This window comes from Pygoscelis adeliae, unplaced genomic scaffold (genome assembly GCF_000699105.1).
Source record: "Pygoscelis adeliae isolate BGI_AS28 unplaced genomic scaffold, ASM69910v1 Scaffold45, whole genome shotgun sequence".
Lineage (NCBI taxonomy): Eukaryota > Metazoa > Chordata > Aves > Sphenisciformes > Spheniscidae > Pygoscelis > Pygoscelis adeliae.
This window is the reverse complement of record NW_008825114.1, coordinates 331404-347095: the sequence shown is the minus strand read 5'-3', so window position 1 is coordinate 347095 and position 15692 is coordinate 331404. Positions and strand designations below refer to the sequence as shown.

Here is a 15692-nt window from a genome sequence, read left to right as displayed (position 1 = left end):
CCTACAAAGGTCGAGGCACCACCCCTTAATAGCTCAAAGGAAAGAGGATAGAGCTTTTCCTTCCCTTGCCGATGAACACAGAATGGCTGCTAACTAAATACTAGTTTCTCAGTGGTCATGAACACTCCAAACCTCTATTAAAAGTTGGGGGAAGCTGTAAAGGAATAGCACCTTTAAAAAAAAAAAAAAAAGATCATTAGAACAGACCTGGAAATGCTTTGATAGAACACCAACTAATTTGCATGCAGGAATTTCTAAGACTCCACATTTGAATACTCACTTTGATATCTTTATGTGGGTCGATCCTGGTGCTTACCATCTCCAAATTAACATAACCATTAATATTCACAATCAGGGAAATACTCTCTATATGCAATTTGCAAGTAAAATGTCAGTATCAATACAAAACCAAACGAGACTGCTCACAAACTTAAAGTTAAAACTGCAGTTTGCCTTTCTGAACAGGAATGTGAAACTACAGCTGAACTACAATGAAATGTGAAACAGAAGAAATAAAGTCCAGAATAGACCAAGTATATTAGTATAAAATAGTTGTGGGGAAAAAAAGAACAATCTTTGGCTCGACAAGGCCTTTATAACTTGTGTTGTCAGACAGCTCAACAGGAAGTGACACAAAATCTGCAATCTCAAAATAGAGCATTTTTGGTCACAAGTATAGACCACTTCTAACATGCAGCATTCTTCATGTAAATACATGTAGCATACTACAAGCAAATATGTTCTGTACTGTTTGTATAAGTGTTAAGACATACTGTATCATTTCCATGTCAAAAAAATTTTGCTAGAAAACTTATCAGTCTATTGAAGAAATAAAATTTACAAAACCTCGTCCTTTTTGCCTCTTTAAAAAACACTTCATTAAAACAGTTTAGGTGATATTACTCTCAGCTCAGAATATTAATTTTGGCATTTTCTCATTCTTACGGAATATAATTCTTCTCTGCATAACCTTATAAGTAAGTATTTTAGTATGCTACTTAGGATAATACTATGCTTTAACACCCACTGATTTGTGGCATTAGAGTACCAACAGCCTGCAACTTACATGTGAAACATAATCAGTCCTTATCTCACCTGCAACCTTGACATTATCCAATAAATGTTGATCCAGCTGCCTTCTACTACTGTTTTCTTCTTCCCCAGAAGGCACTCCTGTGTTTACCAGTCTCACTTTTTTTCCAGGTTCTTCACTGACCTTGAAGCCATCAGTAGCTGCTTCAGTCGCTATGATTTCTGCACCAGCTACCATAGCAGATACTCTCTTGTCCTCTGGAGTTTTAAGCTTTTTAGATCGAGATCTGGTGTGCTGGAAGCTGTTATAAGAGATATTGCTGTCAGAGTACAATGTCTGTCTTGGATAAGATAAAATGTCTACCAATATATATGTCCCTTTCACCTGCCAAAACCAGTAAAAAACTGACAATTTTTCATCTTTTTGTATTGAGATAGTGCTTACAATTTATTAAGTGATAGATTAACAATTGATTAGATTTAACCTTCTAATCTTTTATCACCATTCTACGACAAAGTTATTAAACTGTAAAAGTAACTATTACTTAACCAGCATCCAAGCTACCTTTTTAATGAATTATTCTTTTGACCTGAAAGAGAATAATCCTTATAAAAGTAATGAAGGCAAAACATTCTCAATTGCACTAAAATCAGGTGGTATTTCCAAACCCCAATGCTAGTAAAACACTAGTCTGAATACCCTTGTAAAATCAGATCTGTTTAGATACCTTAGAAGTTTTTATATGCATTTTAACACAAACAACAACAATCTGAAAGAAGGAAAAATTCTGATCACCAAATATTTTGAATGGCGACAATACCAAGCAATACCTTTCATAATGCTGTGCAAAAAACAAAGTTGAAATTAAAGCTTCAGCATAAGTTTTTGAACCCTCAGAAGTAGAAGGGAAAGGTTAAAGCAGGAGAAATGGCACCCTCTGTCAGAAACCGGTTTGTAATTTATGTGCTCAGGATAAACATAACAGGAGATTAGTCCAGTTTCAAATTCAACTATGTGACACATGAGGAGGTTTTTATGTGCTTCATCACACATCAAGTTTCAAAAGTTGTAAAACACTAGTGATAAAAGCCCAACTGTGGCAGGTAAACCGGGAGTTTTACAAATGTCGTGCATCTTAGACTATAGACATCCCCAGAAAAACATTTTGCTACCCCTTACATTTTATCCTATGTCCACCAATGTACATCTTTCAACATCCTCTCTAAAAAATAGTAAATTCCAGAAAATTTGCCAAAGCATGAGACACCCATCAGTTCACATTGTAATATAACAGCAAGTATTATTACTGTTTACATGCAGTCATTAGATGTTCTATTGTAGCGAAGTATTTCAGCCATAAATGTCAGAGTTAAGCTCTCCCTGTTACTATATTCATGAAGATTTCCATAGATGGTATTTCTATTTCCATTCTGCTGGAACTTGTATTATTCCCATAATCAAAATGACAACAATTTTAATCGACACATTACACTAGAAATGAAGCTGAATAAACATTTTATCCTCCCATTGCAATATGCATTGTTACCATGCCTGAACAAAAGCCAACTCAAGAATTAAACAGCATTGGAATTGTGTTTATTATTGTGTGGAATTGAGCTAAGTGAATGAAATCAGCCCATGTGTTCCTATGATAAAACTTTCAACACAATTATTTTAAAGTCTTTGCTTTTAGTTAAAACTGGCTACCCATAAGGGTACTACCAAATGAATCACTGCTGGTTCAAGTGTGAACTTGCAGTTACGCTGTACAATACATACAGTCAAACTTACTACAGAGCAAAACGGCATTCAACTAGCTAAACAAGAGAATTACTCTCTCTGCGTGTCCCCAGGTTAATATTATACATATACTAACAAATTGGCTGTCCAGCTGCTTCACTGTTTGTCTTCAAGAACTGATTCTATCCCACAAACTGTTCTTACCCATAACAATCCCAATGTTATATTTCTTAACTACAATGTTCCACTACAGTGGCAGTTGGTCCTCTTCTTTACAGGTTGACTTCTTATAATTTTCCTCAAGAAATACAATAACTTACAAAGAAAATGAGGAAATTCAGTTTAAGAGCAAGTTGAAAAAGTAACTGTATTGTAAAATGATTTGAAAGAGGAAAAAGGTCTTAAAAAATTCAGTATTATCTTTAACCCAGCAAACTGCACTCCGCTGTAAGTAGATACCAATAAAACTACCCACAATTCTAGGCTAGAAATTAAGTAGATCTTTATTAGCTAATGAAGAAAATCCATAAAGATCCATAAAGACGTGAAAGCATTAGTGTACAAAAAAAGTTTGTGCAATGCAAACAAAAAACATGATGCACACCAAGAAAATAGATCCAGCTATGAAACTGCTTTAATAGGTCAAAGCTTTGATAGCTTCAGTGACAAGCTGAGAAACGTTTTTCTCCTCATTTTCTTGGTGGTGTCAGCACCAACAACTGAGATTTAGGCCTTCCTTATGCCAAATTATGATCTGTGATTGACCTGTGGTAGGCACAGAGAGGTTTCGGCTGCAGCACTGTGAGAGTGTGCCAAACAGGCAGTGATATCTCCTTGGAGTTAGATGGCAGTGAGGGCTAAGGCTATTGCTAGAGACTTCACATAGCTGTTGGGATTCTGCCACAGCTTCATGATAAGTTTTTCCCATTTAACCTTTAGCTCAAATCTTAGGAGACTTCTCCCTTGTCTTTCGGTTGCAGATGTCACTGGAAACAATGGCAACCATCCACACCTTGAAAATTTTAATGGAATAATATCTACAAAAGAAAGATTCTAAATACCACACTGGAATGCATTTTGACGCTTTCCGTACTCATTAACTTCAGCTATACACATAACTTATAAGTTGAATTAATTTTTCATAGTCACTCTGAAAAAAAGACTTGCTTATCCCCAAGTTCATCTTAATACAGAAAACAGAAAAACAAACTTTGTCTAAAGTAAATTAATTCAAATAAAACATCAGAGAAAGTGGCAAAAAAGAAATAAAAAGGAAATTGACACCATATTGAAGACAATTAAGTGGAGCATAAAGAAACATAAATACCACTTGGGAAAGTTCTTTATTTTCTTTCTTCTCTGTAGCCAGGTCTTTACTTCAGGTGTTGATTCAGGAGTTGGTTTTGTATGATCAATGGTGTATAAATCCTTGCCTTGTTTCCACAGGTGGTATCTGTCTGGTTGAAACTTCCTCACAAAGACGTCCATGGATATTGTCACCATGTCTCTCCTACAAGTGCACTGCAAGAGAAGACAGGAATTTATAAGTGACAAGTAATGGAATATGCTGCAATTCCCAGTAAAGAAAGTCCAAAATAAAAATCCCACATGTGAAAACCAACTCTACTTTAATCAAAATTTTCCTTTTTCCCTCTTCCTCACTCTTCAGGGGGTAAGGATCGTTCAAGAGAAGATACAATCGGAACAAATGTGACACACTAGGATTCCACAAAGATACTTACAGACACTCCATTGTTTGATTAACTCCTACAAGTTAAGACCAAGAAGAAACTAAACCATTTCTTTTTGCTCTATTAGCTGTTCTTGATAGTTTTAAGCATAATACCATGTTGAATCCAGAGACTGCACTTATCTTTAGCGGCATCACAATTTTCTTTTTAAAAATAACTCATGTAGTATCCACCTGACTCAAAGGTCTTTACAGGCATATAGAGTCCTAGCTTTTAACTCCTCAAAACAAAATGCATTCGAGTACCATATAAAGTTACAGTCTTTCCCATGTTTTTCTACAAAGAGGAAGAAACAGGCAAGAGAGGGGAATATTATGTTTAAGGTCTAGAAGACTGTGTTATAAACATGTAATCTGACCTTCTGTGTAATGCAGACCCTAAAGTCTCATGCAGTACTTTCTTCATCAACTTTGCTCTAGTCCCTGATTTTAGTCCCCCAAAGATTTTTTGCATTGTTTTTCTTTACAAATTATGCATATGAGTGGAATATTTTAGACTTATTTGAATAAATTCTTAATGATGATCATGAAAATGCAAAGGAGTCTTCACTTGGAATACTGTAGATGCTGAGACAACTTTCAGACTAAAATTACTGTATCTAATACTCCAAAATACTTAACATTATGTCATGGTTTAACCTCAGTCAGTGTGTTAAAAATAAACCTCCCAAACCTCTGTTTGGGAGGCACATAAACTATTGTCGTGGGTTAACCTTGGCTGACTGCCAGGTGCCCACCAACCTGCTCTCTCATTCCCCCTCCTCAGCAGGACACAGGGAGAAAATATGATGAAAAAGCTCACGCATTGAGGTAAGAACAGGGAGATGACTGATCAATTACCACCACAGACTCAACTTGAGGAAATTAAATTAATTTATTGCCAATTAATAACAGATTAGGATAGTGAGAAATAAAAACAAAACTAAAAACAGCTTCCCTCACCCCCCCTTTTTCCCAGGCTCAACTTCACTCCCGACTGTGGTGTCTGCAGGGCCGTTTGTCTCACATTTTCCTCACTGCTCTCTCTCACGGCTGCTGCACAGTGTTTTTTACCCTTTCTTAAACATGCTATCACAGAGAAGCCACCAGAGTCGCTGATGGGCTCAGCTTTGAGCAGCAGCAGGTTCATTTTGTAGCCAGCTGGACCTGGCTCTGCCCGACATGTGGACAGCTCCTGATCGCTTCTCACAGAAGCCACTGCTGCAGCCCCACTACGCTACCAAAATCTTGCCATGTAAACCCAGTACAATTATTCAGATTAAAAGCAAACTGACTGGCTAAAACATATAGTCTCAAATGGAAAAACTTTTAAAAAACTTAGTGTTATAGCTAAATGACTCTGTTACAGGGCAAAACTGAGTATTTTCTTTTGGGTAAACAGAGATATATTAAAAAACCTGGTAAATGCATGGCCTGGCTTTCTGGTTTGCTACAGCAAGTTTTATCACCCCTTTTAAACAAGGAGGACATTTAATCATAGAAAAGTTGAAACACACAAGGGGCTGAATGCAACTTTTCCACTAGCTAGCTTTCTGTGTGCTGGATGCAAATTTCTTTATCTGCTATTTCCTCCTATCATTTCTATTCCACCCTTCTTCCTCTTGAAAATCATAAGATATATAATGAAAAGAATGCATCCAAGATGTATTAAACACGCTTGCTTTCCTTTCAATATGTCAACATCAATATGCTGTATATCCATAACACTGCCCTCTAATGGGAGATGGAATGGATAGAAGAAAAAAAATTCAACATAGAAATTGCAATTTTATGCAGTTGTCTTTAATGATAGTTTTTACCCAAAATATGATTAGAATTTTCCTTTTTCAAACAACGTGTATATACATATATATACACACACATTCTGTAAAAGACTTAACCTTATTTGAAATAGCGTGTCTCATTCAGAGAGTCCTTGATCAGTCACAATGAACAGTAACAGAACAGCAGTTAAGATACCTCTGTATACTGGAAAGGTGCATACATGGTCCACTGTAATAGTTCTAACTTTTAAAACTGAAATTTGTAACATAAAGACAACCAACGCTGGATTTTCTCTCCATTTACACACAAAATCCTTTCATATTCAAGCCATGTTGCTGCACACCAATTAGAAATGGTTGTTAAAGCAAAAATTTAGAAGATTACTGGTTTTGCTGTTAGACACCAAGATTTCCATTGATTTGGAAGAAAATAATTATTTAAGTCAGCATTGAAGTATCAAAGAAGAAAATACCTCAAGAAATAAAATGTATTCTATGATGGAATTATAATAATATATGAAAAGACTCAAAATCAATTATGTCTAAATGAGGCACAGAATTTCTGTCTTTCAATAATCTTTGATCAGTTTCCACTACATTTTAATAGAACTACTGCAAATTATTTTAAAAAAACAAGCAGGTATTAGAAATATCATAGATTTTTTTAGAAATTTTAAAACTTTTAAAAACATACACTTCTGAGTAAAAGTAATGGAGAAATGTTACTTACAAACATACTCAACAGTATTACTGCTTGCCTGAAAATACAGAAGACAAGCTTCTAGGCACTAAAGGGTGGAATTATTTAGAAGTATCATTTCAGACAACGACAACAGATATGTTCTGAAAATCATTTCTACTCATATTCCCTAAGATGAGCCAAGAAAAAAAAAATTGTTGCTTTGATAAATAATCTGGAGGATTTTTTGTTCTTCTTGGTGGTGGTGGCGGTGGTTTTCAATGTTTTTCTTCACTTCCTATTTGACTGACTTGCAGCTGACAGTTATATGGCTTCCTGCTCCCAAGACAAAAAAGTGACTGAAAGATTCTCTCGAAAGCAAAACTATATGCCATTCTGTTGAAGAAGCCTCTAGGGACAGACACAAAAGGGACATGCCACTGTCTACTAAAATACAGTGATACTTTCATGGATGACAATAATTTTGGAAGCATCTTTTAATATTTTTAGAAGTAAATGCAAAATCAAAGCTGTTGGATCACCATGTAAAATACAGCTGATGTTGCCATAGACAAACATCGCAACCTTTGCATTGGAAAGAATTATTTTCTATATGCAGTAGAATTAGTCTGATACATATTCTTCAATCAAAGATTAGTACGACAATCAGAATACTTAAGGGAACAGAACTCTCTCACAATTCTTTGATATTACTATTAACATCATCAACATCACCATTACTATTATTATTATTATTTATCCTATCATAAAGATACAGCTTGGAGGTAAGCAATTTAAAAAAACATTTATTAGTCGCTGCAAACCTTTATAGCAATGAATTGGAAGAAAAATGTTTCAGCAACTTTAACTAATTGGTATAACTAAATGTGAGATGTATTTGTAGTATGAGAAATATGAGAAAGTTACCTAGGAGAGACATACTCGGCCAAAAGAAGTGCTTGATAGGCACTGTTTGTTGTTAAGAGGGCAGGATTTAATAAATCCTGTTAACAATAACTGTTCTTTGCTATGGAATCAGGCAGTGATATATTTTCACACTGATCTTCTGGCAACTTGTAGGCACTGTTGCAGAAACCTTTGATGTCAGCCATCTGTGCAAGCTTCAATAAAGCAAGCCTTCCTTTGGTAAGTCATAGAGAGTATCCTCACTTTTCTCTGATGCATCCAGTCACACACAACAAAAATAAAAATTCAAAACACCACTCTTTTTTAGGGTTCTTTTTATACACATTCCACGATGTTTTGGGTAAATAATAGAACAAAATATTTCTCATAAATTCATTATTTGTATTCACATATACATAAGCAAACAGTCTGCAATATTTTAAAAATAGTCCAATTTTTAAATAGTGCATTACGAAATATCTGGGTTTTTTCTTGATTCATATTTCCAATTTATTTTACACTTACACACAATGTGACCTATGCATTCCTACGCAAAAAAAAGACTCAATTTATATTATGTAGAACTGATTCCATTAGCATCAGATGCCATTGCAAAAATGTGGCCGTTTTCCTCCAATTCCTTTGAAACCTGGGTTAACACAGTTGTGACAGGACACAGCTGAAAGAACCCCATCTTTTCTTAAATGTTCCACCTCTCAACCCTTCTTTCTTTTTATCTTATCTGCCTGTTACGCCTTTTTGATTATACTCTTTCTTCGTTTATGTGACCCAGAAACCACTGAATTAAGTACAAGTTAGGCATGCAGATGAGAAAACTGATGCAATCCAAAATGGAAGCTAGGCATCAGTCTATGATCCAAGGAACTTGCTGGAGACAAGATGAGGACAGAAAGATATTTCTATGCACAGCAAGAGGAGAGAAGGGGCTTTACATACGTTTGGTAATTTTACAGGTCTTCTTGAACTCTAAATCCAAGTTGTCATCCAGTGTAACAGATTAGTGCACAGGACTGCATTCTCACTTACTAAGTCTCAACACCTATCCATCCAGTAATTTTACGCTGGGGGGGGAAAGGCAGGATTGTTGCAATACATACTGCCACATTTGATGTAGTGAGAACTATCATTGCCAACAAAGCTCAACCTTTTTGAGTGCAGATAAAACAGTTGAAAGGATATCTCTGTGAGACAATTGTTTAAGGTTTGCTGCTGGTTTGGGGTTTTTCAGGTTTGTTTGGGTGGAGGGGGGTAACATATCTTGAAAATAATTCCTTGAGTTTCCACAACTATACTACCCTTGTGTGTCCTATTACTGTAAATCCTTTACCGGTATCTTTCCTGGCACTATTCTTACCCCTTGGAAAATTTAATCATTAGCTATTAACTTTTTTCTCTTCATTCTGATTTTACTCTGTATTTCTAGCCCAAATTCTTCTCCTCTTTTACTCACATTCACTTCCCCGTCCATCCCTGATGCCTATCCACTTTGCCTGGAGCCTTTACCCCTCTGCTGTGCGTCAGCTGCCCTTGCTCCATCCTTCTCTTAGCTCTGCATTGTTTCCTTTCTTAGCACCTTTGGACTGCATTTCCTCAGATCCAGAAAATGAAGGCTTCTGTCCCTTAACTTAAACTGTCTTGCAATTCCTTCATTTTAAAATGGAAGGATTCCAACCCTGTGAAGTTATAATTTATTGTAAAGAAATTAATCTCCATCTGCAGCAGAGCAGAATTAACCAATTCTAAAATATCTCCTGAAGTAAGAAAACAAACACTCTGTGCAATAATACATATACATAATTCTCATCATAAACAATAACTTGTAGTTACGCAACATCTAATACGGACCTATTACCATGTCGTTCCTCATCTTGACTACACAAATTCCACAGTCATTATCATGGATTTACTTACAGAAAGTTTACTACTATCAAGCATAAAAAATGACCCAAGTACAGCAATACTGAACAATTACATATATCCTTAGCTCATTAATTACAGCAAACGGATAGTTGTAACATATTGTAGGTAAGAAGTCAGTGTAACAGGAAACCTAGAAAGGAAATGTTCCTTCTTTATTCCCAATAAACTCAAAAGAAAATCGAGAGGTTATCAATTTGAAAATTGTATTCCTACATAGTAGTTGGGAAAAAACTCAAATTAGAACTCCACATATTGCAGATTAAAGGGGGTTCTGGGAAGACGGACACAGATATACACCTGGTATGAGTAGACGGGTTGACGAATAAGAACTTCTGTTATTTTGGAGTGTTGCTTATTGGTTAAAATAAACTGTCACCTCCACTGGATTATTTAAGACCATTTTCTGGCACAATTAATATATCTGCGTATCACTACTAATGTTGCTAGTTATTCCAGCAAGTCAAATTATTGTCAGAACTTTCAGAAGTCTTTTTTAAATTCAGGTTCAGATTTAAGAATAATTGAAGATTCATGGTAATATAACCAGATGAGTATAGACACATTTTTTTCCACAACAATTTGAATTTTACAGAGCTCCAAATCTAGCTGCCACTATTAAAAATTATGGCTGCATTTACACATGATAATGCTTACAGACAGATCATGTTGAAAACTAAATACTATTAAGACTCATCTAAAGCCTTAGAACTATTGAGCATTCCTCAATGTTGCTTCTGAAGCACAGCACAGCAAATGGAGTAGTGACTTCCCCTTATATTAATAAAATGATATAAATATCTATATGATATAAATGTATATAAATAAAAATGTATATAAATATATATCTATAAAATGATATAAATAAAATATATAAATAAAATTATTTTCTGAACTTTTTAAAGTTCAGAAAATATTTTTTTTAAAATATTTTGAAGATGTTCTAAAATGTCATGACACATTTATCTCAGGTTTCACCTTTTAGCATCTAGAACATTGTATTAAGGGATGTTGAAACCAGCAAATTAATGTTATCAATGGTAAATCACAGTACATAATGACTTCTGCCTGGGGGAAGGAGAAGAAAGCAATGAAATTCCAATCAGAGGGAAAAGCTGTGGCCAAGTCTCATGTGAAGCATGTAAAGCACCATCATATTCATTAAGTTTCTCTAAAGTATATGGTAAATTCTTGCAAAAGCTTGGCTCAGTTTTTCAAGACTTAGATGCCCAAAATTCATCACTCATGTACATCTTATAGCTTCTGTAAATGCTGAGTCAAACAGCAGGCTGAATCAACTACTGTTTTGTTTATATATCAATAACCTCACTGATCCAATTGTTAAGTGTTATTCTTAACTGAAAATTCACAGAGAATAAGAACCACAAAAATTAACACCTCTCAGATTCTAGATTGTCAATCTACTGAATCATTTTTTGGCCAATATGACTCTTAAATCGAGTTTATGTCTCCCAAAGACATTTCATTTGTACTCTTGCTCAGCAAAGCAGAACAATATTTAGAAAACCTATATACTTTCCAACAGATAATGAAAAAATCTGTAGTTCTATACACCTTCATTCCAGGAATTTCAGAATGGTTTGCAAATATTAATGTTTCTTCCTGATAACAGAGACGAAGAAAGCAGACCACAGAAAGGCTTGTTTGTCAAGGTCACAAGGCAAGCCACAGTCAGAACTGAGACTAGAATATATTTGATTTTCAGTTCCCTGCTCCAGATTTTATTTCTAAACTGAACAGAGGAAAAGAGAACAATTTTCCTAGTTCTTAAAATAACTTTTTTTTCCCCCAAGGCTCTCCTACAATTCCAATTCTATTAGAGAGAGAGAAAAAAAAGAGGGCAAAAAATATTAGTGAAAAAAATGATATGATCCTACCATATATTTTAAAAGGTAATAAAACCCCAGAAATTTCAAATAATCTACAGCTATCTATTTACGTAGCTTACCCTTTAACAAAAGATGGAAAGGAAAAAAACTGTAGCTATGCAATGTTCTACCACTATTTAAATCCAAACTAAGTAAGCAATGGAGCATTGTGACGTTAAAAAAAAAACCACAAAAAAAGACAAAAACAAAAAAACAAAACACACACCTTCAACCCTCAAAAAAAAAAAAAAGCAATCCTGTCAGAAACAATGCAAAGAAAAAGTACCCAGTTAGAACAAACTTCAAAAGCAAGATTTTCTATCATTGTTAAGTAAACCATGTGGCTGAGAACAATGCTGTGTTGATATGTTGAGAAGAGAGGCTTTGTGACACAGCTTGTCTAGGTTTGGGAAGGTAGGAGAGGATGAGAAAGTAGGACAAAATGTTCGTAAGACAGAAACTGCAGAACGTTCTATGACTTTTTTCTCTAATAAATAAAAGCCGTATGGAAAACCCATCAAAAGTTTTCCTGTTCAGACACTGACAGACTCTTGCTATAAGCCGTCTTGCAGGCCTATGAACCAAAGCCCTCAAATGTTCCTACCATGGTACTGAAATGGCAAGTTGAGCACGAAAACAGTAACAACACTAAAAGAATGAAATCTACTCACAACTCAACTCTTACGGTTAGTATCTTGGAACACTGAGCTCAACTATTAAAATTACTCAAATATATAACTTGCAAAAACATGAATCAAAAGAGTGGAACCAGAGCATTATGTATTTCACCTGCTGCAAAGAGGAAAGAGTAGCTGAACCAAAGGAAAATTCATTGCCATGAAGCATGCATTCAAAATAGGGTGAAACTACCCCTAGACATTTTTGGAAGAAATGGAATATGTTTCTGCTGACTAAAGCTCTCATACAAAAAACCAGACTCACTGATGTGAAGCAAAGTCCCTTCTAGCAAGCACCGGGTTATCAACAAATACATTATTGTCACTAAAGATTCTAGAGAAACATCTGCCAATAGTCATGGAAAATTGAACCCATCCTTAGAAAATATGAGTTTCCAGCTAACAAATATGATAGACAAACAGAAAGGCTCAGTGTAAACGAGATTGTATTCAATTTAAACTCCTAATGAAAAAAAAATGACAGACCATTCAAAGCAATGGAATTTCCTTCCACTCAAGTGAAAAAAGAAATGAAGAAGCAATTATGTTGACAACACAGGCCTTTCTGGCTTATGGTTTCTACAAGAATGATAATCAAATGAAGGACTTGACAGAGATGATGACCAACGTTCCTCTTACCTCAGAAAATTTACCATGCCCTGGAGTTGGGAAAATAAACATTACTTCACTATTCACTGAAGTGGTTATATTGCTGCAGCAATCACAGTTCCTATGCTGACAGCTATGGATATAAGGCAGGAACTTTCCCGAAAAAGATCTAACAATTCCATCCTAGTGGTGGTCAAGCTTTTCAGAGAACAGTAAAAACAAAACACACTAACTGCAGCTATATCAGATACATCTATTTAATTTGTTTATATGTTCATCAGCCCATAAAAGAGAACGAAAGTTACAGCAAACTAAATATCACCAAGTGTTACAATAGGTAAGAATGAATATGAAGCCGGTATACAGAGCTCAGTGGGGAGCATGCAGGCTCATTATTAGATAAGAAATTGAAAACCATTTACTAAGGTACCAGAATTACTTGCCGTGTCTTTGGTTCAATACATTTTATTAAACCAGTCTATAACAGGACTGCTTTCAATCCATTAGTCTTTGTCTTACAAAAGCCAAGTGTAGCTAATATCTCCAAGTATTAGTATTACTTGGAGTAAAAGCATTGACTTGCCATTAGCCTATTCAGAAGTAGGCTAGATGGTCAAATTATTGACCCAAGAATTATCTGGTAGCATCAAAGACTGCACAGACAATAAAAAATATACACATTTGAAAAAACAATTTTTCTAATTTTATTCTGAGATTCACTTTGTGATGCATTAGGTAGGGCTGTGTTTTGCTGCCCAGGAAATACAGGATGAAAAAGTTTGGTATTGTAGAGCATTATTACCATATTAGTACTGGACACTGAAAGAACTTCAGAACCAAAACCTGTACAGCTACGTAAAAGAACAGGCAGCCACATACATCCATGGCCTTTCTCCCACACTCATACATCCACACAAGATCCTCCAGCCATCCTCTGAAGACAGAAAGGTAGTACGACCAGAGATCTGTGTGGTTGCAAAACATAAAAATATCATTACTTTCTTGGCTAGGTGACTGCACTATTAACTTGTTTATACCAACTTATATCATACACCACCACAACTCCTTGGCATCAGGAGGCTGTGAAGAAGCGTGTTCAAAACAGTTTTGTCTTCATCAGTAAGTAGTCATGGATGATTCTTCACATGCCAAGTGTGCTTAAACTAAAACCTCTTTACTATGCTTTAGTATTTTTAAATCTGCATACAAACAAACGTGTGCTAACTGGCAAACCTTTTAAAACACTTTTCTAATATGGGTAGAACAAAAGGCTGTGTAAGTGAAGACAGAAGGCTTACAAACTTCTCTAGCTAGGGTTATGATGCAGTAGGAGGAACTTGCCAAAAATGTTACCAATCAATTGTAGCAAGTAGATTCAAAAGGCATCACACTGTTACGACAACTTTGCTCTTATCAAACAGTATGCTTAGTTTAGGTTTTTTTTCCTTTTCCTTTTTTTATTAAACAGAATGCAATAAAGAATATGTGTAATTTTATCATTATTCATTTTGGGTGGCTGTAGAGGATAAAAGGATCATTTAAAATCTATATGCCTTCTTTCAATAATTACTTTCTAAAGTAATCAGAATTGCCATCAGCCAATTGTTCTTTATGTTTTGACAAAAGATCAGATTCTGCTTGTGAGAGAGTGACAATATGATGTGCTGCTTATTGAATTTTTCTACCAAATGAATAGGAGATATTTTCGCACAACACTGCAGGGAGATAAAGAATTTCTGTAATTATAAAGTCTAATAAAACTAATGAAGCTTCTATAGGCAAAACAAAAATATGGTCTAGCCTTCCCCTTGTGGATTGGGCCCAATATTTAGGATAAATAGTTCATTAAGAATAGCTGTTTGATGTTTTCAAGACAATCAGGTAATCAGATTTACCTCTTCATAATCAGCTCATCTAGGATATTAAATATGAATATTTTTAACTAAGGATTTTGGGTGAACATAAAAACCTAAATCCTGCATTTCTGATGTTGTCATATTCTTAAGACTATTTGGTTTAATCAGATAGACACTAGACTTTATGCATGGAGTTCACGTTACTGTGGTTCTTAGAAACCATAAAATGTATTCTTTTACTGATTTTTAGTCCATTTTAAAAAATACATTTATTCCACCTGAAATAAATAAAACTGCTACTGAAATTTAAAGGCTTTAACTTCATAGAAATATCTTGTTTGCATTTCATGCAAAAGAATATTGTGTTAGATGCCTTTCCCTCTGAGAAACCTTTACAGGAGGTTTGTATTTGGCAGAAAGAGAATTGATAATGTCCTGGTTTTGGCTGGGATAGAGTTAATTTTCTTCCTAGTAGCTGGTACAGTGCTGTGTTTTCAATTTAGCATGAGACTAATGTGATAACACACTGATGTTTTAGTTGTTGCTAAGCAGTGTTTATATTAAGTCAAGGACTTTTCAGCTTCCCATACTCCGCCAGCGAGAACGTGCACAAGAAGCTGGGAGGGGGCACAGCCAGGACATCTGACCCAAACTGGCCAAAGGGATATTCCATATCATATGATGTCATGCTCAGTATATAAGCTGGGTGAAGTTGGTCAGGCGGCAGCGATCGCTGCTCAGGGACTGGCTGGGCATCTGTTGGCAGATGGTAAGTGGTTGCATCACTTGGTTTTTTTTTCTTTCCCTCTTTTTTTGTTTCTTTGTTTGTTTCTCTCTCACGTTGTTTTATTT

General features: G+C 35.3%; 1 protein-coding gene across 1 annotated transcript in view; it reads right to left on the bottom strand.

The window, feature by feature from the left end:
- Window positions 1-15692, bottom strand: part of KDM4C (lysine (K)-specific demethylase 4C) — a 276941-nt gene that overhangs the window by 135006 nt on the left and 126243 nt on the right. The window contains exons 8-9 of the mRNA XM_009328050.1: window positions 4101-4294; window positions 1096-1334 (exon numbers count right to left, since the gene is read on the bottom strand). Of these exons, the coding sequence (XP_009326325.1) occupies window positions 1096-1334; window positions 4101-4294 (433 nt within the window). The remainder of the gene's footprint in view (window positions 1-1095; window positions 1335-4100; window positions 4295-15692) is intronic.